At 59.9% G+C, this 26,814-nt stretch overlaps 1 protein-coding gene and 1 long non-coding RNA gene across 2 annotated transcripts in view; one reads left to right on the top strand and one right to left on the bottom strand.

Annotated features, from left to right (window-relative positions):
* The window catches only part of SLC7A5 (solute carrier family 7 member 5), a 42,217-nt gene extending 16,048 nt beyond the window's left edge, over positions 1-26,169 (top strand). Inside the window, exons 2-10 of the mRNA XM_033219274.1 lie at positions 2,577-2,702; positions 14,337-14,442; positions 14,992-15,036; positions 15,640-15,763; positions 16,588-16,691; positions 17,509-17,605; positions 19,081-19,230; positions 21,485-21,662; positions 23,087-26,169. Of these exons, the coding sequence (XP_033075165.1) occupies positions 2,577-2,702; positions 14,337-14,442; positions 14,992-15,036; positions 15,640-15,763; positions 16,588-16,691; positions 17,509-17,605; positions 19,081-19,230; positions 21,485-21,662; positions 23,087-23,142 (986 nt within the window). The 3' untranslated portion in view covers positions 23,143-26,169. The remainder of the gene's footprint in view (positions 1-2,576; positions 2,703-14,336; positions 14,443-14,991; positions 15,037-15,639; positions 15,764-16,587; positions 16,692-17,508; positions 17,606-19,080; positions 19,231-21,484; positions 21,663-23,086) is intronic.
* On the bottom strand, positions 177-8,998 carry LOC117088187. Its single transcript, XR_004439057.1, has 4 exons — positions 8,677-8,998; positions 5,889-5,982; positions 3,004-3,792; positions 177-2,204 (listed from the first exon to the last, which is right to left on the bottom strand). It is a non-coding gene; the product is annotated as an uncharacterized LOC117088187 (long non-coding RNA).
* Positions 26,170-26,814: the final 645 nt, after the last annotated feature.

Here is a 26,814-nt window from a genome sequence, read left to right as displayed (position 1 = left end):
AGCCCTGCCGGTCTCCCTGGTGTATGCTGCTGGGGCAGCCAGCAGCCCCTCTGTGGTGTGGACACTGAGGCTGGGGAGAGGGCAGGTGCCAGCAGGGGCTGAGGTTCAAACCCCAGACTTCTCCCATGACTGCCTCGCCTCCTTAAGGTCAAAAGGTGCTGAACCCAGATGAATTCATGTATTTAAGATTTTATTTCATCTTAAAACTTTAAAAAAGGACACTGGAGAATAATGAAGCCTTTGTTTACTCATCACTCAGAGTCGGTGAACATTAATATTTATGTTCTTGTTATAAAAGGAATAACTATGGTAAGGTCCCCTTGGTTCTGTGGCCCTTTTGCTCCCCACCTGACTTCCAAAACGCAGCCCCGCCTGTCTGCCCTGTGGTTATTTTTAATGTCAGGAGATGATCCAGTGGCACCCGCCGGCCTCTCAGGACTGTTTTTGGTTGGGGAGCAGCTGGGTTGGATCTGGGCAGACAGGGTCAGGCTGGCAGGACTCTGTCCCACCCACAGTGACAGCCCTGGTGACTGGTTGGGCACTTCTGGGCAAATCGCTGCCTTTCCTGAACCCCCCAACCCCCTAGCAGACATGATAGCCACGGGGCCGTGCTCAGTGTCCGGCAGCGCCTGTCTGGCTTCTGGAGTTCAGTGGTGGCAGCCTGCCGCGTGTCCCTTTTGGGAAAAGGCCTGAGTGCAGCTTGGCCACGCCTACCCCTGCCTCCCTCCCAGCATGAATGAGCGAGTGATGCAATCAGCCAGCCTCTTGCAAATCCGGAAATCCCTGGCTTGCCCGCAAGGTCCCCGAGGCCCAGTTTCTTTTATGGACACCCCCCCACACACACACGCACACCATGAGGAAATGGGACTGTCAGGTCAGGACCTGCCCCCTCACCCTGTGCGGCAGAGAAGGAACTGCCTAGACCCACTGACCCAACCCTGCTGAGCCCCGAGGGTTAGACTGGAGAGCTCTGGACTGGTAACATCTCCATGTCCCTGGGAGCCCTGGAAAAAGGGAGTTTCCCACTCTTCACCTCTTCTCTTTGGATGAGGAGTGGAAGGGAGTCTCAAGTATTTTATTTTAGGAATAGCAGCAAAAGCACTGACTTTCAGACATTTTTCAACCAGACTTTCCTGGTGTGTCATAGCCATCTCCACGCTGGCATCCACGCAGTTTTAGTGGCGTGGTTAATTTCGGAGAGATAGGCAGGCAGGCGGGCGGCCCGTCACGCACCTCAGGACGTTTCCCGTCTGTTTGCTGGCTGGGGTCATCAGTTAGTTAGCGTGGATGTCTTTCCTGGGGTCTGTTGCTGAAATTCTAAAATTCCACAGGATTTGTTCAGCTGGGGAAAAGCCACTGGAGCCCCCAAGACCTCGGCTGGCCAGACCTTTCTGAGCGTTACTCCCATGGGGAAAGAGAGAAGAGCCTGCGGCCGTTCCGATGCTCTCACTTCCCACAGTCTAAGCAGTGCGGTGCCGGGAGGGCTGCGAGAGCCGCGCTGTGCGGGTGGCCCGGGCCGGGCCCTTGCCCACTTCTGGGGTGTAGAGGTTCCCGCTGGCAGATTTCAAGCTCCCAACAGCTACGGATCACGTTGTGGGCACAGAGGGGTGAAGGGTAGTGCAGCAGGCAGTGAGGGTGTCGGGGAGTCAGTGCCTCGGGGTTAATAGGCTTTTACTTCATTTTAAGTTGTGGGGGTGGCTGTTTCCCCACCAGCTCACAGATCTCCGAATAGCGGCTCAGCCTGCCCACATATTGCAACAGAAACCCCCGACACACACCCCCCCACACACACGCTGGCTCCGAGCTGGATGCCTTATAGGGCCCAGGAGGACTTGCTGGTGTCTGGAGACCTGTCTGAGCGTACCTGACCCCACATCTCAGCGCCTTCTGGGGCAGGGGTCCCGGCCATCTGTGTGGAGTCACTCAGGCTTCTGAAGCACATGGTGCTATTTTGGGTTTCATCGTATGCCCCCAAAGCAACAGGGCAGCGGGGTCAGCTCTGTTCACCACAGGCCCCTGGGGCCCCTCCCAGGCTGCGCCAGTGCCCCGCCGTCCCCAGGTGACTGGCCAGGTAGTTCCAGGATAGCGGGACAACCCGCTTCTGTTGGAATCCACAGAAGATCGTCTCTGAGGAAAGGGCCCCGGCCTCATGGAGTCTGGCAGCCGGACTGTGCGGGGGTCTCACAGGCAGGCACGTCAGGGTGCTAAGTAGGCACAAAAAGGTGTAATGGGCACCTTCCAAGCAGCAGGGTCACCTTGCTCACCTGGGTCTCTGGAGGCAGTGACCCCACTCACAGCCCTGACTATAGGTGGGACTCCGTGGCCTGGTGTTGGCGGGGGGCGGGGGTGGGGAAAGGTCTCTTACAACACTTGAGGGGCACCTGGTTTATCCAAACAGGTCCCAGAAAGTCAGAACCTGCCCTAGGGTCTGGCACGGGACTGGAGCTGTTTAAGGAGCTTGTTTTTTTGGTGGACCCAGCCCTGGCCCTGGGGTGGGGTTGGGGTCGTCACATCCCCACCTCCCCCAGAGCTGGCATCTGCCCGTGAAACTCACTGCCACCCTCTTGTCTCCACAGTGCTGCTCACGGCCGTGAACTGCTACAGCGTGAAGGCCGCTACCCGGGTCCAGGATGCCTTTGCTGCTGCCAAGCTCCTGGCCCTGGCCCTGATCATCCTGCTGGGCTTCGTCCAGATCGGGAAGGGTGAGTATGTGCCCCAGGCCCCACCGGCAGCCCCTGGAGGCTGCGTGTCCTTCACCGGGCGTGAGGTCCCAGTCCCCGGTTGCCTCTCAGCCCGCAGCTCTGAAGTACTGTTCAACGTGGAGACTTCCCTCTGGGAAAATTACCCAGCAAGGGGAATCCTACCCAGAGGGGACAGGAGTGCTCCCATGGGACAGCGTGGCCATCACTGGGAGGGGCTCTGGCAATTATCTGGCAGTTATTCTTTTTTTACGCTGTGATGTCTGTGAGGCTTGAGTGCCCAGCTGATGTGTTGTAACCTCACGTGGGGGGATGTGGGACATTCCAGGCCCGGCAGGGGCCGTGCCTGCCAAGCTGACCTCCCTTGCGCCATCTCACCCTGGGTCTGTCAGAGTCCCGTGTGCTGTCGCTCCCCACCCTCCCCCGACGGGGCCATGCTCCTGCTCCTGCTGTGATTTATTCATCATTCCGTGGGGAGGCGTGGGATTGTCTCCGTGTTTCTGTCTGCATTTTAAAGAAGATCAGATAAGCGTGGAAAACAAACCTTGTAACCCCATCACTCAGATGTGTCCACTGTCAGCATTTGGGAGCAAGTGAGAGCAGCCTGGCCCACAGGTTTTAAGACTGGCTGGCCCAGGCTTTATTCTTATGCTGTGTGATCTTGGGGAAATCACTGACTCTGAGCCTTTTCCCCAGCTGCTTTCTCTTGGGGCTGCTGGGAGGAATAAAGAGAATGAGTATGAAACAGCCCCCGCCCCCTGCACCTGCGTTCTCCGTTGACATGGACTGACACAGTTGGTATTTTGCTGGGTGTCTCTGGACCCTTGAACATGCGCCCCGTAGATCTGTGTCCTGTGTCCGCCTGCAGAGCCTCCACCCTTTCCGCACTGCCATTCCGCAGTGAGGTTGGGCTGGGGTTTCACAAGCAGTTCCCATTTGTGTGGTCACAGACCCTGAGACACACTGTCGTGGGCACTGGATCCCACCCGTGGTCGGTTACAGTTGAAGTGGAGGGCCCTGTTGCTTGAGTCCAGCATGGGTGCCTCTGTCGGCAGTTCCTTCTGCGTTTGTCTCCATCCATGTTGGAGGCAGCCTAGGAGCAGAGCAGTTAGGAGCTGGCCTCATGCTCTTCTCTCCCAGAGCCTCAGCTGGAGATGTCTCCAGCCCTGGAGCTGTGGATCTGTCGCTGGGTGCCTGGCGGATGCACCCTCTGGTGACTTGGAGTCACTGATGGCTGCAGAGAGGCTGCCTGGTCCACGTGGCTGTAGGGGAGGCAGGTAGGACCCCAGGGCTGCAGAGGACAGGGCAGGGACCTTGCTCCTGGAGGCAGGGAGGCCCCCACCTAGCAAGCTGTAAGCTGCCCTGCTGCCCGTGCACGGCCAGGCCAAAACAAGCAGACATGAGGACGCTGCCTCCTGCATGGGGCCTTGCCTCAGGGCTGGGCTGCTGTCTTATGTGCACTCTGCCACTGGTGGGCTGTGAACTGAACGGGTGCCCAGCAGCACCCAGCACCCAGTGTGCAGCTTTAGCCGGGCCTCCGCCTTGCTCCCGGCGCCCCCTGCTGGCTGCACACGACACTTCGCCTTAGGGACAAAGGCCGGTTGCAGCTGGGGAGGGGTCTCTGCACCAAGCAGGTAACCTGGGGCTGCAGGGGGATGCAGCGCCGGGCTATACTGACCTCATGACAAGGAGGCGAGCTCCAGGTGCTGGGGCCAGACTGTCTTTATCAAACACATCAATCTGTACAAAGCCTGCAGCAGGCGTTCATCGAGGGGAAGTCCCGCCCGATTCTCAGGTGGTTCTGAAAGGTGGCCCAGGTCAATGCTTCAGGAGCTCGAGCCCATCCCCCATGCATGTGTCTGACCAGGGATTCTCAGAGTCACCCGGGGTACCAGAGCCACCCAAGAGCTGGCAGGACAGGGCTGGCGGGAAGTCCCAATTCTGAACCTTCCTGGGACCTCAGGTTCCAGCACCTTACTCAGAACACGACTAGCTCATTCCATGGCTCCCGGGCACTCAGAAGTTGCCCAGGGAGGTGGTTGGGCCTGAGTAACATGTTACAGGCAGGAGACAAATCAGCCCTGTGCCTCCCAGAAGGTGTGCATGGAAGGGTCTTGTGCCTCCCAGGAGGTGTGCATGGAAGGGTCCTGTGCCTCCCAGGAGGTGTGCATGGAAGGGTCCTGTGCCTCCCAGAAGGTGTGCATGGAAGGGTCCTGTGCCTCCCAGGAGGTGTGCATGGCAGGGTCCTGTGCCTCCCAGGAGGTGTGCATGGAAGGGTGCTTTGCTCGTGAAGGCCTTTGCTTGACTGCACTCATCAGGTAGCCAGGAAAGATTTAGGAGGGGAATGTGATTTTTGTAAAAAGGAATGTCAGTAGGGAGAGCAAAGAGCCTTTTGTTCAACTTGAATACATAACTGACACAGTGCAGCATTTGCAGAATTCCTGTCTCCTGTTTGGCTTCAAGATATTTATTTTGTTACCCGATGAATGCCTTGCTTTTAGAAGATACATTGTGTTGATCTTTGTCCCAGTTGTCGAGCTTTATAACCCCAAGGGCACAAAGCCCTTGGGCAGCTGCCCTCTCCCCTCACTGGTACCTGGCAGCAGAGCCCCCAGATACTTCAAGGCAGAGACTCCAGCCCCAATTTTGCAATGATTGGTCAGTGACCCTTTCCGGGTCTGGAGAATGCAGCGAAAATCTGGCAGAGCAGGCCTGGCTCACGCACCTGTCCCTGCCTGTCCCGCATCCTGGGTGCCCTGCTCCATCAGAGCTGAAAAGGCTCCTCTTTGCTGTTCTTGGCCCCCAGGTGGGCTCTGTCCTGTGGAAAGGCACTGGTCCTAGGGTCCCGGAGGCCGCTGGCCGACCGTACAGCCTCTTGCCTGTTTCCTCCTTGTCAGGGAACTTCGTGATCACCCCTTCCCAGTTGGCCATCTACAGAACTGTCTTCTTTCCCATGTGCTGCATCTATGCCAGGTCCCAACGAAGACATGGCCCTGCATCCAGAGCTCGTGGGGGGGACGTGAGAGCCATAGGCACGTGAATGGTGAATGGGAGAGTCACAGTGGGGCATAGGCAGGGCCCTGGTGCAGACCAGAAAAGCCCTTCTGAGGGGTTGGGCCTCCCTGAGATGTGGGCTGGGAGGGGCAGCTGGGTGAGTGACAGGGACCAAATCTGGTCAGGAGCCCTCACCTCTGCGTCTTGGGGGAGCCACGGCTGCCCCTAGGCTGGGGCGTGAGGACACGTAGGCTTAGGTGTCACACGGGGTTCTGCAGTTAGTCCCAGCCTTTTTGAAAGGGGAGACAGTACTCAAGTTAGGTTTCAGATCTGACCCACCGTCCCATGAGGCCCACGCTCAGGCTGTTCCCTAAGGAGAAGGGTGGCTGGGCCCTCGCCTGCAGGGTGGAGGGTGAGAGCGAGTGCACAGGCTCTGCTGTCTGTTGTCCGAGCCCAACAGCGGCACCATGTCCCTCCTAGAGGACACAATGGGACGCTTTGTGCTTTTGCTCAGGCTGCAGCAGTTGGCGGCAGAACCAACTAACCTCTCCTTGAGCAGTTACACGTTGGATAGTTAGGCAGATTTAAAAAAGGTTCCGTAAAAACTTTCTTTTCCTTCTCCTCCCACGTTGTGCTATTGGAGGTCATTATTCCCTGGAGCAAGATTTGCCCTTTCACTGTGTCCACAAAGAGGAAAGAAAGCCACAGCCAGCCAGGGCGGCATGCCTCTTGCTGTCCTTCACCCCAGGAGAGGAAAATGTTTCCCCTGCGTAGGGCTCAGACCCCCACCGATGGCCTTGCTGGGCTGCTGGGCCCTGGGGTCCCGGTGGCTGAGACCCCTGGATGTGACCCACACCCATGAATAGGGCACTTCGGGATGGTCCCGTGTCCCAGGCGGAAAACACGTGTGTGCCACTGGGCTGTGGAGGGGGGGACTGCATCTGTGTGTCACATGACATTTTTGAAATGATGGTTTTCCTTTGGTTCTTCAGCTAGTGGGGCCCCTTAGACCCAGAGAAGTGGGGTACCCTGCTCCAGGTCCCACAGCCATGAGCAGTGGGCAGGTCCCTCCCCACCCCCACTGTGGCCCTGGGCGCAGTGTGCAGGGTCCTGCGCTGCTGGCGGAAGGCCCACACCTCTGTTCCCAGGGTGCGCAGCGCTGGGCCCGTCTGCTCTGGGAGGTTCATGTGGGCTCTGTGTTCCGGGAAAGGCTGACGGGACAGTCTGTTCTGAGAGGCTGCGGGTCTGGAGGACATCTCTTCTCAGACTGGTCCCTGAGCTTTGCTGAGCTTCCCTGAAGGCAGCCCCCTGAGCCCCTCCCCCTCTGTCCTGAGGAGCTTCCTGGAAGAAGAGGTGCTGCCACCCTCATCTGGCCCTCATCCGGCTGGGGGTGTGCAGCCTTGTCTTGGTCCCTCCTTCCTGTGGGTGTCCTGTGGGTGGGGGCATCCGGCCCCCAGGCAGTGTTTCTGACAAAGTCCTCTCAGTGGTCACAGCATATGCCCAGCTGCTGGGCTGTTCTGGTGGGAAAAACGTTTCACCCACACCTTGGCTGGCTGTGGCTGTGGGGTGTGGAGGGGTCACCTCGTAGGGGGTGGATGGAGAGGCCCCCCAGGCTGTGGCTTAGAGCCATTCCTTCTTCTGGGCCTGGCTTCACCTGAGTGTGTGCGTGGACCCCGAGCTGGGCTTTCAGGCACCCCCAGCAGAGCTCAGCCCAGCCTGCTCTGACTCCCAGATTGGGACTGCGGGCTTCCGGGGTGCCCTCCCGGAGAGAAGGCAGGGGCAGGCGCTAGATGGGCAGCTGCCTTGGGATTCTAGTTTTGCTGCCCCCCACCTGGCCAGGGTGAGTCTGAGCCTCGGTGTCCTCCCCTGGGAAATGGGCTGTCCTCTCTTGCAGGGAGGAGGCCAGGCTGACCGTATTCCCTGCGTGGGAGCCACAGCCATGCAGGGTGTAACAGCCCCTTTTCCTCACCTCACGCCCCGACTGCCACTTTCTCCGGGGGTGACAGCAAGAGTGGAGCAGGCCTGGGTGGGTGGGTCTCAGCCTCAGAGGGTCTGGTGCTGAGGCCCTGCGAGCAGAGGCCGGGGAGGAGAGTCGGTGAGAGGCTCTGGGCCGGGTGCTCAGCCTCCTGGCTCCTCAGCCTCCCGGCTCCTCGGCCTCCCGGCTCCTCCTCAGCCTCCCGGCTCCTCCTCAGCCTCCCGGCTCCTCCTCAGCCTCCCGGCTCCTCGGCCTCCCGGCTCCTCCTCAGCCTCCCGGCTCCTCGGCCTCCCGGCTCCTCGGCCTCCCGGCTCCTCCTCAGCCTCCCGGCTCCTCCTCAGCCTCCCGGCTCCTCAGCCTCCCGGCTCCTCCTCAGCCTCCCGGCTCCTCCTCGGCCTCCCGGCTCCCCCTCGGCCTCCCGGCTCCCCCTCGGCCTCCCGGCTCCCCCTCGGCCTCCCGGCTCCCCCTCGGCCTCCCGGCTCCCCCTCGGCCTCCCGGCTCCCCCTCGGCCTCCCGGCTCCTCACCTCCCGCTCCTCCTCAGCCTCCCGGCTCCTCCTCAGCCTCCGGCTCCTCAGCCTCCCGGCTCCTCCTCAGCCTCCCGGCTCCTCCTCAGCCTCCCGGCTCCTCCTCAGCCTCCCGGCTCCTCAGCCTCCGGCTCTCCTCAGCCTCCCGGCTCCTCGGCCTCCCGGCTCCTCCTCAGCCTCCCGGCTCCTCCTCAGCCTCCCGGCTCCTCGGCCTCCCGGCTCCTCCTCGGCCTCCCGGCTCCTCGGCCTCCCGGCTCCTCGGCCTCCCGGCCCTCGGCCTCCCGGCTCCTCGGCCTCCCGGCTCCTCCTCGGCCTCCCGGCTCCTCGGCCTCCCGGCTCCTCAGCCTCCCGGCTCCTCCTCGGCCTCCCGGCTCCTAGACGACCTCTTGCTGTGTTTCCTCGTGGGACACGGGCTCTCTGGGGCTCCTCTGGTGTGGAAGAGAGTCCTGTCGGATCAGACCCCACCCTGAGGACGCCACTTACCCCTAGTCCGTAGAGGCCCATGTCCACAGCCGCACCGGGGTTAGGGCTTCCACGTCTGAGGTTTGGGGGATGGGATGGAGCTTTGGGCCCCACTCCCCTGGCAGGAAACAGGGCAAGCCCCAGGGCCTCAAAGCGAACCCCAGCTGGGGCCAGGCTGTGTTAACCGAGGGAGGAGTCAGCCACTGCTCTGCCTCGAGCTGCCAAAGCTCACTTTCCAGAGAAGCTTCCAGGCTGGCGTCCCTGTGGGGTACGCCAGGGCGTCTCCCTGTGAAGCGTCTCAGACAGGCTGAGGGTCATGCAGGGACAGACAGGACACTGCACACGGGGCGCCCAGATTGGTGCCAGGCTCCGCTCCAGTCAACCTGGGCCTGGAGCCAGGGCTGCGGCATTGGCTGCCCCAAGGGCGGGTGCTTTGCGACTCAGGGCACCTCTTTTGGGCCTCGAAGGCCTCGCAGTTGATAAAGGACATTTGACCTGCTGCTTGCTCTGGGAGCTCTGAGTGTGTCCTGGGCCTGCCATGCTTCTGTGCCGTTGGCCTCGGGAGGATGACAGGCTGGGGAAGCTGGGGCTCTGCCGGGGCCGTGTGCTGGGATAGAACCAAAGGATAGAACGGGGCTTGCTTTCCCGCTGCCTTCACCTCCCGGTGCCCTTGGTCAGACGCGTGGACGGAGGCCAGAGCGGCTACGGGAAAAGGTGAGTGTGGGAGGCGTCGCAGCCACAGCCCCGTGCTGGGGACAGTTCTTAGGGTCTTTTCTGGCCTGTGCAGCTGGAAAAAGCTGTTTTTTCTTCTAGCGTGAGGTTGGCAGCCCTAAGCAAAGAGCCTGCTCCTTCGTGAGTTTCCAAGATGGACAGGCACTGTTCGTGGTCAAAAAGTGCCGTCTGCTCACTGCCAGAATCCCCAAACCCAAATTCCTGCCCCATCACGGTTCCCAGACGTTAGATGGCCAGAATGAAACAGGCATCTGAAAAGTGGCGCCGTGGCCTGGGGTGGGCAGACCAGAGGAAGCCCCAGGTGTGGTCCCCAGGTGGGGCCTGGGCTCTGGACCGAACCCGTGTGGCAGTCACTGCATGTCCTCCCTGAGCCCACAGGGCGGCTAGCTCCAGGGTACTGACCACAGGGGGCTCACAGCCCCCCAGCCCTGGCCGCGGCCAGCCCCCTCTTAGATGAGGAGCCATTGACTGTGCACTCGGCTGGTGAGTGAGCTGCAGCTGTCCTGCCCCGACCGTGTCTGACGCACTGAGAAGCCAGGGAGGTCTCCCCTGGGTGACACAGTTGGCCCCTCATGTGTGGTGACAGATGCCCACAGACTGGCTTTAGCAACAGACATACAGACGGTCCCGGTCCTGGCAGCCAGAGGTCCAGACCCAAGGTGCCACCTTCCCCTTCCAGCTGCCCGTGGCTCCAGGAATCCTCGGCTGCTCCGGCTCTGCCTCGCCTGGGTCTGTCTCCTCCGTGTCGTTGAGGATACTTGTCATCGGCCTTAGTGCCCACTCTAATCTGGGATGATGTCATCTCAAGGTCCTTTGCTAATGACACCTATGGAGACCGCATTTGCAGCTAGGACACATCCCTCAGCTCCACTGGACGTGATTGAGGGACACTGTTCAGCACACTCCACCTAGAGCCCCAAGGGCCGGAGTGCAGAGCGGTTGGAAGGCGGAAGGCCCCAGCACAGCAGAAAGTCCACGCGTGAGGAGTGACCGTCTTGCCTCTGAGGTGTTTCCAGGGCTGGGGCAGGGCCCCATCAGCCCTGAGGTTCCGGGATGCCCTCCCTCTCCACAGTCCCATGTTCCCAGGCTGGGCAGGCTGCTCTCTCCAGGGACACAGCGTTCATGGGGAGACGTTGTCCTCTGAGTCAGGAGCCAGAGGGTTGGCCACCTCACGGAGGAGGGGGGAAGATCCCGTTCCCACGTGTGTTTGGCCACTGGGGGCGTCCCCGGGCCCTGTCAGCAGGATGGCTTTAGACACGGGCGGAGTCTGCCCTCCAGCCTCCGGGTGGATGGTTCCCATGGCCACATCTGTGGGACTCAGGGATCAAGGCCACTTTTCCCTGAAATCATCTCCCCAGGGCCTTTGGAGCGTTCCCACCACAATTCCCCCTTTCTCGAGGGGATCCTGCTGACGAGGCAGAGGCTGCCTGCCGGGTCGCCGCGTGTTTTTCTAGTCTGCTGCTCCTCAGGGTTTGGCTGTGCGTTTGCTTTCGCGGCAACCCCTCCAGCCCCTGAGGAAGACGCCTTTTAGGGACAAGGAAGGGGCTGGAAGGTCCCATTCAGGCTCCGCGCTGAGCCTGTTCTCACGTCTCTGTGGGCTCTGACAAATGTCACCATCTGTCCACGGTGATTCTCTTTCTCCCTTCCCTGTCGCGCTGTCCCCCTTCTCGTGGGTGGAGGCTGACTGGATAGCAGACTGCCAGGTGTGGAGGCTGGGTGACTGCTGAGTGAGTGGGCAGCTCAGCCATTCCTTCCGGTCCTGCCCAGTGCCCGGGTCTTCATGTCGAAGCCAGGACCAAGCCGCAGTCTAGGGTCCGTGGGAGAGCCTGAACCCCTGCCTTCCTGCCGTCCCCCGCGAGGGGTGAGGAGTGGGTCTGCCGGCTGCACCCAAGGCTGTGAGGTTGGGGGATGTCGTTCCTCTGTGCATATCCACTGGCCTCCAGGACCTTAGACACGTGACAGAGAGAGGCCCTGGACAAGCTATAGCCCAGGAGGTCCCTGCAGGGCATCCCTGGCCACACTGTCCTAAGAATGGAAGCCACATGAGTGGCTTGAGAGGGGCCCTGCCGAGCCTCCCTAGCTGGAGCTTGTCCAGGCTGGAGTGTAATGGCGTGATCTCAGGTCACTGCAACCTCCCGCCTCCCCGGCTCAAGCCATCCTCCCACCTCAGCCTCCCAAAAAGTTGAGACTACAGGTCTGCCACCACCACACCCGTCTACTTTTTGTATTTTTTGTAGAAATGGGGTTTGGCCATGTTACCCAGGTTTGTCTCCAACTTGAGCTCAAGCGATCCACCTGCCCCAGCCTCCCAAAGTGCTGGGACTACAGGTGTGAGCTGCCACACCCAGCGCGGGGACGATTCTTAAGTCTGTGCTTGGTCAGAGCGGCTGCTATTTCTTTTCTTGGAAGTTGCAGAGGCTGCAGAATGGAACTGTGCACCCCAGGGAGCGCCACTGTGTGGGAGGTATCTGTCCCCAGCGCTGTAGTCATGGGGATGACTGTGACCGCAGAATGGAGTGAGATGCTGATTAAAACATTAAAGTTATCCAGGCCTGGCCTGGTGTGGTGACTCACACCTGTAATCCTAGCACTTCGGGAGGCCGAGGCGGGTGGATCACCTGAGGTTGGGAGTTCAAGACCAGCCTGGCCAACATGGTGAAACCTGTCTCTACTAAAAATACAAAAATTAGCCAGGCGTGATGGAACTCTGTCTCAAAAAAAAAAAAAAAAAAAAAAAAAAAAAAAGTTACCCAGGCCTTAGGGCTGCCAGTGTCTGGCTCCTGCCTGAAGACCTCATACCATGTCAAGCCAGCATATTGTCCTTAGCAAAAGCAGCCACCCTCTGTGTGGGCTCAGCTGCCTTTCCTGTCATGAGGCTGGAGGTGGGTTCTGGGGATTGATGTGTCTGGCAGGGACCGTGGACTGAGGCCTCCTGTCCATCAGCTCAGGCTGAGTCCAGGGGGGTCACAGTGAATGGAGCACGTGTTTCTGGCCTCCAGGGCTCACCTTCACCCCCTCCCACTGTGCCAGATGGGGGAGGCAGGACCTCGATTCTCAAGCAGCCTGGCAGGTCAGCATTTCCCCACTTGTAGCACAGATGCTTTCCCCTGCAGAAGTAAGTGGGCAGGACACAGTAGGGCTCTGCAGATGTGAAGGGTCTGCACATTCCAGAACATTCCATCAGAGAGCAGATGGGAGGGAGGCCAGAGGAGCTGTGGGCGTCTTGGCTGAGGTGCTGTGCAAAGTGCACTGTCCTGAGCTGCTCTGAGCTGCCCCCGCTCCAGACCTGCAGGGTCAAGCCCCGCCTGGTGACCACCCGGTGACCGGGACCTGGAACACATGACACGCAGGCAGTGGGCCCCAGAGCTCATTCTTCTCAGGAGATCAAGGCCTTGGCAGGACGGGGTGGCGGGCAGCCCCCGGGGAACTCACCAGCATCCCCATTGCAGGCTGAAGATCAAAGGCCCCAGCGCACCTGGCATCTGGCACAGAGAGAGCTGGGGGCAGAGCCACAGGCATCCAGCATGCCACAGGGAAGCAGGTGCAAAACAGGAACCGGTTCCACCCACCAGGAAGGGACCCCACCGTGAGCTCTGCCGTAGGAAATCCGGTGCCACCTTTGAAGCTCGCACTTCATGTGGGGCAATTGCCAAGGTCTTATGGGAACCTCCCTTCATGGGTCCCCTTTGAAATTTGCTCACCTCGTTGCTCTGCAGTGTTCCCTGGACCACCAAGGTGTTTCCCCTTCTTGGGCCCCCATGGTGACCTGTGGTCCAAGGCCACAAGGTGGGACACAGCAGCCCCGGGCCCATCCCTTCCTGGCCCTGCGAGACAGGCTGGTGACTTCTCAGCACGAAGGGCACTGTCACACACGGTTCTCACATGAAGTAACAGTCCACAGCCTGACCAAGATTTCCACTGGTGCCTCCAGCTGTGTATGCGCCTGGCAGGTGGGCGGGACGGGACCCAGCTCCTTTGTTCCGGTGGTGTCTTTGGTCTTGTTCCCAAGTTTTCCTTCCTGAAGCACACTGGTCTGTGAGACAGGTGTCTGGGGAATGTATTCCGGGCTCGAACACACCAGGCCCGTTTCACGGAGGAGGTAACAGTCACAGAAAGGGCCAGAGCTGTCCTAGCAGCCAGGTGACCTTCCGGAGACACCCCTTCCCCCAAAAGACACGTCCTCCTGGGGAACCCGTGAATGCTGGTGCCCTTATTTGGAAAAGGGGTCTTTGCAGATGTGACTGAGGTTCAGGTTTTGAAATGAGGTCCTTCTGGAACAGGGTGGACCCATCACGAAGTCCAGTAAAACGTTTCCTCAGATAGCAAAGGAGAGAGCTCTGCACAGAGCCCAGGGCTCGTTCTCGGCCCGGCAGCCCTGCCCCCATCCCTGCCCCAGCTGCAGCTGGCTGTACGTTCAGCACAGTCCAGGACAAACCTGTGTTCTTCCCCAGGCCTGTCCTGTGAGCCCTGGAGGGACGGCAGTCTGTTCCGAGCTCCCCACACCCCGAGAAGCGGGGCCCTAGTGGCTCTGGGCCTTCCTTGGTGCCACAGCCAGGATGCAAACCGAGGTCCCCTGGCTTCATACTGTCTTGACACTCATGTCATGAGGTCTCAGGGAACGTTCTTAAAGACAACTGAGGCTGCTTGACCCTTCCCTCCTGACCGCCTGTAGCGTCTGAGGGGCCCTCCTGGGTGGTGGTCAGAGCTGCCGGTCCCCTCTCAGGTGGGCACAGCACAGGGCCTCCAGTGGGGCCACGTTCCTCTGGTTGTGGTTGGAACCCTGCACCCTCCATGCGGCTCAGCAGGTACATACCATTTGTCACAGTGAAAAGCCTTCACTCCAGCATTTTTTTTGCTATGTGTTTGGCTCCAGGAACATTCTGGAACTGGCAGCATGACCTCTGTTCAGGGCTCTCTAACCCGGCATTCCTTTCTTTGGCCCCTGCCAGGTGATGTGTCCAATCTAGATCCCAAGTTCTCATTTGAAGGCACCAAATTGGACGTGGGGAACATCGTGCTGGCATTATACAGCGGCCTCTTTGCCTACGGGGGATGGTAGGTTCTGGAATATCTGGGTCCCTTGGTCTGGGGACACACATTCCCTGATGTGTCCAGGAATCCCAAACCTCCCAGCCATCAAGGGGCAGTTAAAGGGAGTGGACGATATAGAGTGGCAGGTGACCCTCCAGAATCACCTACACCCCAACGAAGCGTGGGGAGGCCACCTGCTGCAGCCCTACTCTGGCTCTAGCTCTGTGTCTCAGTCTTGGCGGGTGAAGTTGGCAGGTGGAGGCAGCTGAGCCCTGCGGCCCCTCCGGGTACCCAGCCTGGCTCCTGCGCTCAGGCAGGCCTCACAGGGACCTGAGAATCACCCTGGTAGGGCAAGCGGGCGGGAAATGTGCAGGAGGGCCTGGAAGGGGTAGAGGGACCCCCGGAGCAGACAGGAGGCTGAGCTTCCACTCCAGGTCTGCTTTCCAGCCCGGCGAGCAGACCACTGGGGTTGGGGGGGTCAGGCTCACCAGCTGCCCTGGGGTGCTCTCTCCCTGGTGATTTCTTTTCCCTGATGAGGATCAGACCATTTGAAAGCTGTTCTCTAAATTTTAGGAATTACTTGAATTTCGTCACAGAGGAAATGATCAACCCCTACAGGTACGTGCAAGAATGGACGGAGGCGTCTTTTTTCATTATGTTACTGTGAGGCAGGAAGCAGCCACGTTCCACTTGAAGCCTGTTGGTTTGCTCAGGCCAGCTCACGGTGGGGCCGCGATTGGGGCCTCTGGGACCAGCAGGATGTGGAGCGGGTGGCTTCTGGCCATGTGGCTCTGAGAACAGTTTCTCCGGACAACGGGTGGCAAGTGAGGCCCCCACTCAGGGCGGGATGGTACAGAGGAGCTGCTTGGGCTCTCGGCTCTGGTCCCCGGCTGTGCAGCTCGTGGGCAGAGCCTTAGGATTCAGACCGGGGCAGCCTGACTTAGCTCGCCTGAGCCCTTAAGGTCACTCAGAAGAATCCCCATTTCTCAGGTGGGGAAGCTGAGGCCATGGCCAAGCACCAGCCAGGCCTGTGCAGTGTCCCGCTCCAGGCACAGCCTCCTGCCGCCAGCCTGTGCTCTCTTGCTGCTTCCCACCTTCCCCGAGAAGCTGGGCACAGAGGCCGGAGCTGCTGTTGGCGAGGAGCCCACCTGGCTCCTGGGCACAGGGTTTGGCTTTCAGCCTGGGCTGCGTTGGGTGATATGTCATTCCTGTTCCTTCCAGAAACCTGCCCCTGGCCATCATCATCTCCCTGCCCATCGTGACACTGGTGTACGTGCTGACCAACCTGGCCTACTTCACCACCCTGTCCACCGAGCAGATGCTGGCTTCCGAGGCCGTGGCCGTGGTGAGTCACTACCCGCCAGCTTCCACCAGGGGTCTGAGGCTGTGACCAGTGCATCCCCTCCAGACTGGAGAGGTGCCCCACGTCTCTAAGCCTCCCCTACCCGGAGGAGTGGAGTGGTGGTCTCCCCTCACAACAGCCGCAGAGGAAGTGTCTGGGGATCGTCCTCGACCTCGGCTGCTGGGGAGTGTCACAGGGGAGAGGGGTTTAAAATCTGATTGCCAGGCCACACCCAGAACCAGCTGTAAGCCAGAAGACCTAGGAAGTCCAAGGCAGCGGTCGTTTTAAAACTGAGTGCAGAAAGATTGGAGTATGCCACAGACTAGGGTTCTTTAGAAGGCACAGCTGCTGCTGGCTTGGCAGGCCAGAGGCCAAGCCCGGGCAGTGTCACTGAGCAGCTCAGCCAGGCTGGCCCCGTAGCCCCCAAGGCTCCTCCCATTGCCCTCCCAGGGCCAGGGGAACAGGGAGTGGGCACTCTGGCCAGCTTCCTACTGAACAAGCTCTGACTCCCAGCCCACTGCCTGCAGGGCACCGTGCTGGGCCTGCAGAGGACCCCAGATAGAGAAGGCAAAATCCCCACCTGGAGGCTGCAGCTTGCTCCAGGGAGTCCAGAGGAAGGGGCAAATCAGGACCAGCGAGTGCTCCCCGACAAGCAGGCTGGGCAGGGGCCGCTAGAAAGCCCTGTCCTGGGAAGTCCCCCCAGAGGCCAGAATCCAGCCCAAGAGGTCCTCTGCAGAGGGCTCTTGTGAGTGCACAGGGCTCCTGGTGAGCGCGGGGAGGGCGAGAGCCAGCCGGTGGGGCCCAACTCACTGCTTGTGCCTGCCTAGGACTTCGGGAACTATCACCTGGGAGTCATGTCCTGGATCATCCCCGTCTTCGTGGGCTTGTCCTGCTTCGGCTCGGTCAATGGGTCCCTGTTCACGTCTTCCAGGTGAGCACAGCCCTACCCACAACAGGTGAGGGAGGCCCAGGCCTCATGGCCCGGTTCAACATGTTCTGTGTCTGTAAAGGGTTTGTCTCATGGCCCGGTTCAACATGTTCCGTGTCTGTAAAGGGTTTGTCTCTGTGATACTGGGGATACACCGTTGCTCCAGTAGGCCAGGCATGGTGGCTCATGCCTGTCATCCCCGCACTTTAGGAGGCCGAGGCGGGCAGATCGCTTGAGCTCAGGAGTTCGAGACCAGCCTGAGCAACATGGCAAAACCCTGTCTCTACAAAAATATACAAAAATCAGCCAGGCGTGGTGGCATGTGCCACCGTAGTCCCAGCTGCTTGGGGTGCTGAGGTGGAAGGATTGCTTGAGACCAGAAGGTTAAGACTGCAGTGAGCTGAGATGGTGCCACCGCGCTCAGCCTGGGTGACAAAGTGAGACCACCTCAAAAAAGAAAAAAAAAAAAAAGCAGCAAGCTCAAATAATACAGAAATAAAGGAAGCGTGAACTTTGGCCCTCGCCTCCCTGCTCCTGCCTGGAAGTGACACAGCTGTGGTGTCCTGGATGCCCACGGCTGCCGCTCAGCCCCCTGGGCTGGAGTGAGCAGTGGCTCCCAAGTTTCTGTCCTTGCCAGCTGAGTTGGTTGAGGACACTGAGAGGCCCACAGCCAGCAGCTGGAGGGGCCTGGTTCCCACTCTGGCCAGAGAGGCCCAGACAAGCCAGGCACAGACCCTGTCCACTCCCCAGCCTGCCATGTCCCCTGTCCCTGTGCTGAGTTGTGAGGCCGTGGCTGACGGCCACTCTGTTCTGTCCACAGGCTCTTCTTTGTGGGTTCCCGGGAAGGCCACCTGCCCTCCGTCCTCTCCATGATCCACCCACGGCTCCTCACCCCTGTGCCGTCCCTCGTGTTCACGGTGAGCCTGCTGCACAGCCCGTGCCCTGCGTCCCTGGGGGTGGTCCAGGGACTTCCCAGAGGGAGGCTGCCACAGCTTGCAGCTTTGTCTGGGGTGTGGACTGGGTGGCAGCTCAAATGTGGCCTCCTGCCGAGCTCCGCTGCATGCCAGAGAGTGCTGGAGGGCCTTTGGATTTTATTCCAGAAACAATATATGGTGACTGCCACAAGCAATTCAGTTCATCGGAAATGCAGGAGGCAGAAGCTCCACCCAGGCTGCTGCTCTGCTGGCCGCCTGGCTCACTGCACCTCCGCCTCCGCGGGCACCTGCCCTGTGTTCATTTCTCAGCGGAGTGCATCACACGCAGTCTCCTTCCACTTCTCCTGCATCTTTCCATGCCAGCGCCTTTGATTGCCTTCGTTCCCTCTTGCTGTGTCACACAGCACTCCAAAACGTAGTGATCTAAAAGGAAAAGCACTTATTATCCCACAGTTTCCGTGAGTCAAGGATTCAGGGAGCTGGTGCCTGGAGCTGTGGTCTCATCTGAGGGTGTGACCAGGGCTGGAGAGGCCACTCCCATGGTGGCTTCCTGCATAACTATGGGCTGCAGGCCCCGCCCCTCAGCACACTGGCCTCCCTACAGGCTGCTTCCCCCAAAGCCAGTGAGAGACAGCAGAGGAAGCTGTGGTCTGGCCTCAGAGATCCTGGCTCTTGCTTACTAATCCTTCCCTGTATTAGAAGCAAGTCAGGAAGGGCATTGAGTCCTGGACTCTTTGGCAGCTGCACGGTCCTCAGGAGCACAGCTGTGCTGGGGGTTATAGAAACAGTTTTCTTGGTGACCGCTGAGTTAGGTCAGGTGTGGCCCTCACACACAAAGCCACAGTCCGGCGGAGCTCAGCTGTGTATGTGCACTGTGCTCTTCACCTGTCCTTAACCCAAATGTGGTCTCCATTTCCTTCTCCCTTCCCCTCCTCCCTCCTTCCCTCCTCCTCTCCTCCTTCCTTCTCTCCTTCCATCCTTTCCTCCTCCAAGACCTTGCATGTTGCTCAGATGATGTTTCTTCTTTAAAACAAAATTCCCGGCCGGGCGCGGTGGCTCACGCCTGTAATCCCAGCACTTTGGGAGGCCGAGACGGGCGGATCACGAGGTCAGGAGATCGAGACCATCCCGGCTAACACGTTGAAACCCCGTCTCTACTAAAAAATACAAAAAAAATAGCCGGGCGAGGTGGCGGGCGCCTGTAGTCCCAGCTACTCGGGAGGCTGAGGCAGGAGAATGGCATGAACCCGGGAGGCAGAGCTTGCAGTGAGCTGAGATCCGGCCACTGCACTCCAGGCTGGGCGACAGAGCGAGACTCCGTCTAAAAAAAAAAAAAAACAAAATTCCCTCGTGCTCAGCTGGGCCCAGCCAGGATAGACGATCCCCAGTGGCCACCACGGCCCTCCCCAGCCCTAGTTGTGGGCCCCAGGGCTCAGCCAGACGCCTCTCTCTTCCAGTGCGTGATGACGCTGCTCTATGCCTTCTCCAAGGACATCTTCTCCGTCATCAACTTCTTCAGCTTCTTCAACTGGCTCTGCGTGGCCCTGGCCATCATCGGCATGATCTGGCTGCGCTATAGAAAGCCTGAGCTGGAGCGGCCCATCAAGGTGAGCCCAGGGCCTCTGGCTCCCCCAGGCACCCTTCACAGAGGCAGGGTCCATGGGTCCTAAGGACCCTGAGTCGGGAGCCAGCATCCCAGCTCTGCCTCTGGACCTGCCCCTGCCCGCATGCACCTGGGCAGGGCCACGTCCACATCAAGCCCGAGTCTCCCCTTGGCAAACCAGGGCTCGTGCCACAGGGGGTCCCAGTGGGAGGGGTGCAAAGCTGTGTGTGCCCATGCTTTTACAGCAGACACGAGATCAGCTAATTCTGGTGGTGACTATTGACCCAGCTACGAGAGTGCCAAGTGTGATTGCAGGAGCTGGAGTTCCTCAGAGGACAACAGATGGCACAGAGCTTGTGCTCCCTTGAATGGAGGGAAGCAGATAAGGACATTGCAGTCATAGGTGGGCGGTGGTGAACCCCTGCCAGGGGCAGGGTAGAGCCGGGCCTGGCATGGCATGCAAAGGGCCATCGCGGCTGTGCTGGCAGGTGGAATGCAGGGTACCCAGCCCAAGGAGCGCCTAGGCCCCGCTGGACTCTCCTGGACTCTCCCCATCCCCAGCAGCTCGTTCAGAGGGCAGCTGTTATCAGTGAGCTGCTTTCTTCAAAAAGGGGGCCGTCCAGCAGAGACCGTGCTCCTGCCTGGGGCCCAGCAAGCCACACTGCCCTGGCCCTGACACAGAACGAGAGGCCAGAGCCCCTGGTGGCTGCTGGCCAGTAGCTTTTCTCCCTCTGTGTTCCTGAAGCCTGGGGGCCCCAGGGGTGCCTGTGAACGCTGTTTAACAGGGGTTTTAGGCCGGGTACAGTGTCTCACACCTGTAATCCCAGCACTTTGGGAGACTGAGGTGGGCAGATCACGAGGTCAGGAGATCGAGACCATCCTGGCTAACATGGTGAAACTCTGTCTCTACTAAGAATATAAAAAATTAGCCAGTCGCGATGGTATGTGGATGTAGTCCTAGCTACTCGGGAGGCTGAGGCAGGAGAATGGTGTGAACCTGGGAGGCGGAGCTTGGCAGTGAGCCGAGATCGCGCCACTGCACTCCAGCCTGGGCAACAGAGCGAGATTCTATCTCAGAAAAAAAAGGAAAAAAAAAACGGGCTTTAAAATACGGTCAGCACAAGAACCCAGATGCAGCCCCGAAAGAAGGCTGCAGAGGGCGAGGAGGAGCCGCCCTACATGGGCACCAGCTTGTGCCTGCTGTGCCAGCCTAGCCACAGGGCCTTGGAGGGCAGCAGGAGGCCAGCCTGGCCCAGGAGAGGCAGCACAGGGCAGTCACCGGGCATGGCGGGGGCTCAGCCCCCATGGGGACCTGCGCATGGGGTAGGTTTGGCTCAGCCCACCGTGAGCCTGGGCACGGGGTTGGCGTCTGTTCTCTGGTGACAGGGCAAATATGTGGCCTGCACTGATAGGCTAGGACACGTGGTCAGCCCTGCGTCTCCCAGGGTGCCCTGTCCAAGTATGGATTCAGGACAGCTGAGTCAATCCCACAGCCGTGCCGAACCGCGGGTCACGGGCTGGGCCTGCAGGTTCCTCACAGCCCTGCCTGGCTTCTGTGCCAGGTGGAACTTGTCTCCTGAAGGTGACAGTTTAGGCTACAGCTTCAGGGATGGGCTTTTGCTCAGTGGTGTCCAAAACAGGGTCTCCAAGAGGGTGGTGTCCTGGCTTCTTAGTGGGTGGCCACTGTCTCCTGGAAGCATCAGGCCCCTGCGTGTCTTGGCGGCTCAGGGTTTCCAGGCCTGTGATGTGGGAATGGAGCTGTGACCTTCCCTGCCCATGGGAGGCCTCAGGAGATGAAGCTGGCTCCTTCCATCCCTCATCAGCAGCCGCCTGAGCCCCTGGCAACATGCCCAGCACTGTGTGCAGAGTCTGGAGCGGGCCGGGCCGGTGTGTGAGGCAGATCCAGGCCCAGCACTGTGTGCAGAGTCTAGGGCGGGACGGGCCGGTGTGTGAGGCAGATCCAGGCCCAGCACTGTGTGCAGAGTCTAGGGCGGGACGGGCCGGTGTGTGAGGCAGATCCAGGCCCAGCACTGTGTGCAGAGTCTAGTGCGGGACGGGCCGATGCGTGAGGCAGATCCAGGCCCAGCACTGTGTGCAGAGTCGAGGGCGGGACAGGCCGGTATATGAGCCAGATGGGGTACAGCTCACATCCTGGTGACCTGGAAGTCAGCAGCTGTGGGTGTGGAGGGCCCAGGAGGGCTGAGGAACCTCGGGGCATGGGGGTGGGAGGCTCATCCAGGCCCTGTCTTCTGCCTCAGGTGAACCTGGCCCTGCCCGTGTTCTTTATCCTGGCCTGCCTCTTCCTGATCGCTGTCTCCTTCTGGAAGACACCCGTGGAGTGTGGCATCGGCTTCACCATCATCCTCAGCGGGCTGCCCGTCTACTTCTTCGGGGTCTGGTGGAAAAACAAGCCCCAGTGGCTCCTCCAGGGCATCTGTGAGTGTCTCGCTGGCACGCAGCCCATGGTATCCTCTGTCCTGGGCAGCGAAGGGATTTGAGAGGCGTTGGCCACCTCCACCCACACGGAGCCAAGCGTTTTGGGTGGCAGGAGGGTTCAGGTCCCTGCAGTGTCTGCCAGTGACACACAGCCCACATGTTTCAGGGATAAGACGCTCAGCGCAGCACCAGCTAATCTCTCAGGACGAGGGATTCCAGAAAACCAGGCTACTGCTGCCAAGTAACAAAATCTTGCTGGCTGCCATCAGCTGACACAGCAGACTTACCACGAAAGGCAGAAAGAGGCAGAGGCAGGTGGATCAATTGAGGTCAGGAGTTCAAGACCAGCCTGGCCAACATCGTGAAACTCTGTCTCTACTAAAAATACACAAATTAGCTGGGCATGGTGGCACACACCTGTAATCCCAGCTACTCAGGAGGCTGAGGCAGGAGAATCGCTTAAACCCGGGAGACAGAGGTTGCAGTGAGCTGAGACCTCACCATTGTACTCCAGCCTGGGTGACAGAGCAAGACTCTGTCTCAGAAAAAAAAAAAAAAGGCAGAAGGAGAAACCCCCCTCTCTGACCCTCTGTGCAGCGGCGGCCCCAGTCGTGCTTTACCACCAAGCTCAGGACCCCGTCCTCAGCGCCTGTCAGTGTGGCCAGGCTCCTAGAAAAAGGCCGGGGTGCCTGCGGGCCAAGACGCTGATCCCTGTGTTACTGGGTGGCTTTGAAAATTCCTGGGATGGCAGCAACACAGGCAGGGAGACCCCCCACCCCAACCCCACACTCTGATCACCGCCAGGGTCATGGTCGAACATTTGCCTCAAGCTTTGCAGTGGGATCTGCATTAACTGTCATTCAGGACACCAAGAGCTTAAAGCAAAACCCCCTGTCTAGCCTGAAACCAGTCTCCCTCCCCGGAGCGATGTCTCTGGAAGTCCCAGACATGACAGGTCTTCCGAGAACCCTTAGCAGACTGGCCCCTCCAGCCCTGCCTGCAGGACAGCCTGGCTGCCGTGAACAGTCCGGGTGTGTGTCCAGGTGCTGGCCCGGGTGTGGACCTGCAGGAAGGCCTGTCATTTCCCCGTTGCACTTTGCCGAGACCCAGGGCCTAGTTTGTGCACTCCACGGGCTGCGCTCCACCTCCCCGGGGTTCTGAAGCAGGCGAGGGGTGGGCCGAGCGGGATGCGGCACTTCTGCATTTCAGCGGGAGACGGCGCCTCGGGCACCCAGTATCCACCTGCACAAGTATACAAGGGAGGGTTCCTTAAAATCCCAGCTCTGGCTTCTCTGCAACTTCGGGAGGGGCGGCAGTGCTGGGTTAGGTGACAGCAGGGCTAGGGGAGCCCCAGCTCACGCCCCCATGTCCCACTGGTGCTTGTCCAGCCCCCAGGCTAACACAGCTGTCTTCTCTCCTGACAGTCTCCACGACCGTCCTGTGTCAGAAGCTCATGCAGGTGGTTCCCCAGGAGACATAGCCAGGAGGCCAAGAGGCTGCCAGAGGAGCATGCACGGACGCCCGTTAAAGCAGCTCACGGCCTCGAACCCACTCCGGTTCCCCACCGTCCACAGCTCAGCTGCACATCCCAGTCCCTCGCTGTCCCTCCCAGGTCGGGCAGTGGAGCTGCTGTGAAAACTCTGGTACGAATCTCGTCCCTCAACTGAGGTCGAGTCAGGGACCCAGGTGTGCCTGTGCTCCTGCCCAGGAGCAGCGTTTGGTCTCGTTGGGCCCCTTTCCCTTCCCTCCTTTGTTTACTTGTATTTTTTTTTTTTAACTTAAATTTTGGGTCAACTTGACACCACTAGGATGATGATTTTTTAAGGAGCTAGGGAGGGCAGGAGCCTTCCTTTCTCCCCTTCCTTTCTTCTGCACACTTTGTGCCCCAAGGGACCAGACCCTGGGCGAACAGAGCTACTGAGACTTGAAACCTCATTGCTACCATAGACTTGCACTGAACGCCGGACAGCTGCCCAGACTCGTGCTTCTGACATTCATGAAAACCAACGGTGTGGGCTTACGTCTCTGCCTTAGGGTTTGCAGAGTGGAAACTCAGCCGCAGGGTGGCACTGGGATGGGGGTGGGGGATCCAGGCGAGGTGGAGGGTCCGAGGTGGGTGATTCCAGAGCTCCTCCCAGGAGGTACCTGAGGCCCTGTTGGACTCCAGACCGTATATCCTAGCCCGGAGACACCATCCCAAGCCAGGGAACAGCCCCGGGGGGCGGGGGGTGCCGGCATCTCCCCTAGCTCACCAGGCCTGGCCTCTGGGCAGTGCGACTTCTTGGCTATTTCTGTGTCCAGTTTTGGAGGCTGAGCTCTGGTTCATGCAGACAAAGCCCGGCCCTTCAGTCTTCTAGACACAGACAAGAAAGGCAGACACACCGTGGCCAGCTACCCAAGTGGGAACCCACTCTGGGCTCCACACAGCAGTGTCCCCTGTCCTGGAGGTCACAGCTGCCCTCAGGCTACAAAGCTTTGGCCTCTGTGCTGCCCAAATCCCTGCCCAGCAGCCCCTTCTGGCCAGGGCTGGGTTCCGGCTCCCGGCCAAAGCACCTCCCCACTCTCCCTGTCACCCTCACATCTTGTCCTGGTCCTGATGCCCGTTGTCTAGGAGACAGAGCCAAGCACTGCTCACCTCTCTGCTGCCTGCGTTTGGAGGCCCCTGGGCTCTCACCCAGTCCTCACCCTCCTGCGGAGAGAGAATAGCAGCCCCCACTGTTTCTGTTGTTCCTGTGAATTTTTTTCCCTATGGGAGGCAGCTGAGGCCTGGCCAGTGTGGCCCACTTTCCTGAGCTGTTGCTGCCTCTGTGGCAGCAGCCAGGGGCCCCCAGAACAAGAAGACCTCACCGGAGCCCCTCCTGAGCTCTGGGAGGCTCTGTCTTCTCAGGCCCCCGGCTTCTCTTCTCCCCAGCTAGAGGTGGAGCCAAGTGGTCCAGAATCACTCCAGTGCTCAGCTGTGGCTGGCGGAGCTGGCCTGTGGCACAGCCCTGAGTGCCCCAAGCCGGGAGCCAACGAAGCCGGACACGGCTTCACTGACCAGCGGCTGCTCAAGCCGCAAGCTCTCAGCAAGTGCCCAGTGGAGCCTGCCGCCCCCGCCTGGGCCCCAGGACCCCCTCACCATCCAGTGGGCCTGTAGAAACCTGATGGACAGTTTGGGGACCCAGGGCCAGATGTCCGTCTCTCTTGCTTGAGGAATGAAGACTTTTTATTCCAGAGCCCAGGGGCCCATCCAGCCCTGGCACCCCACCCCGTTGCTTCCCGCTGCACATGGACCGACTTCCACAGCGTCTGCTCATGGGTACTGCATCCTTCCTGAGGCCGAATTCCACTCGTCCAAGGGACAGCCCAACAGTCTGGATGCCGAGGACCACCAGTGGGCAGATGGACTGACTGTTGGGCAAGACGTCTTCCCTCTGGGCCTGTTCTCTTGGCGGCAGATAAGGACAGTAGCTGGTGCCCTCCCTGCCTGGCGTGTTGCTGTGTGAATCCAGGAGGCAGTGGACATTGTAGGCGGCCACAGCCCCGGGTCTGGGAGAGGTGCTGCCTGGACGCATGCTTCCCGCTGGAGCTGGCGGGGCCCATGCACAACGCCAGCCTCTTCCCTTCCCGCCTCGGGTAGGGGTCCTCGGGACGCCGTTCTGTTCCAGCCTCCTGCGCTGGGAGGTGGGCATGCCTCAAGGATGCAGGGAGCCAGCGGACTCCCGATGACACGTGCTTGCCTGTTGGCTGCTGCGGCTGTGGGCGAGCATGGGGGCTGCTCTGTGTCTGTTGTGGGAAGTAGCTGCTGAGTGAAATGGCGGGGGCCACTGGGGTCCATCTTCACACTGCATAGGTCTCTTCCAGGCATCTGGGCTGGCGTGGGAGCTCCTCCGCAGAAGGTTGGTGGGGGGTCCAGTCTGTGATCCTTGGTGCTGTGTGCCCCACTCCAGCCTGGGGACCCCACTTCAGAAGGTAGGGGCCGTGTCCCGCGGTGCTGACTGAGGCCTGCTTCCCCCTCCCCCTCCTGCTGTGCTGGAATTCCACAGGGACCAGGGCCACCGCAGGGGACCGTCTCAGAAGACTTCGCTTTTCCGTCCCTTTTTCTCCACACTCCACGGACAAACGTCCCCAAAGGTTTCCACTTGTGGGTGTCAGGTGTTTTCAAGCACACCCTACCAAAACAAGCGTTTTTTCAGTCGTTTCGCTTTTTTGTTTTGTGCTAACGTCTTACTAATTTAAAGATGCTGTCGGCACCGTGTTTATTTATTTCCAGTGGTCGTGCTCAGCCTTGCTGCTCTGCGTGGCGCAGGTGCCACGCCTGCTCCTCGTCTGTGTCCCGACCACGCAGGGCCATCCACTGTGACATCGGCTGACCAGGCCGGACACCCTCTGCCGAGTAATGACGTGTGTGCCTGGGACCGTTTTTATTCTGTGTTAATGGCTAACCTGTTACACTGGGCTGGGTTGGGTAGGGTGTTCTGGCTTTTTTGTGGGGTTTTTATTTTTAAAGAAACACTCAATCATCCTACCGCTGATGTTCTGTGTTCTTTTCTTCTGCGCCAGGCTCTGTGTGCAGGAACATTCCTGGCCGCCTCTTGGCCACTCCATTCCTTCCCACCTTCACATATTCATTCATTCATTCACCAACAGCCCACTGAGGCCGCCGGGTGGGGGTGAGCCATGGACCGGTAGCATAGCCATCACATGTGAGCACGCACCCCTCGAGGACGTAGGGGCTGAGCCGGGATCTTGGATCTGCCTCGGGAGTAGAGGGCAGGCGGCCTGCACAGGGACATTCAGGTGGAGATCACCTGGGAGGAGGGGGAAGGTTCCAGTCCCAGGGAGCTGCAGGGGTGAAGTTGGGAAGGGCTTGGAAGTCAGCCGCTGAGAGGATACAGGGCTCCAGATCCTGGGAGGTCAGGAAGGAAGCTTTTCTCTAGGCTGGGATCAGAGCAAGAGAGGAAGCGGCACTGATTCTGTTCCCAGAACACCCCCGAGCCTCTCAGTTACGAGGGCAAGTCCAGGGCTCAGAGCATGAACCCCTCGTCTACCTCCCGCGTGGGAGGGCAACCGTGGGGCTCCATCCTGGATCCAGTGGAGATGCCCGTCTGCAGGACCCATGCAGTCTTGTCCCAGCTGAACGGGAGGTGGGGGGCAGGGATTGGGGTCACAG

The sequence above is a fragment of the Trachypithecus francoisi genome, unplaced genomic scaffold (assembly GCF_009764315.1).
Source record: "Trachypithecus francoisi isolate TF-2019V2 unplaced genomic scaffold, Tfra_2.0 Lachesis_group10, whole genome shotgun sequence".
NCBI lineage: Eukaryota > Metazoa > Chordata > Mammalia > Primates > Cercopithecidae > Trachypithecus > Trachypithecus francoisi.
Note: the sequence above shows the minus strand (reverse complement) of the source record. Positions and strands in the feature narration are given on the sequence as shown.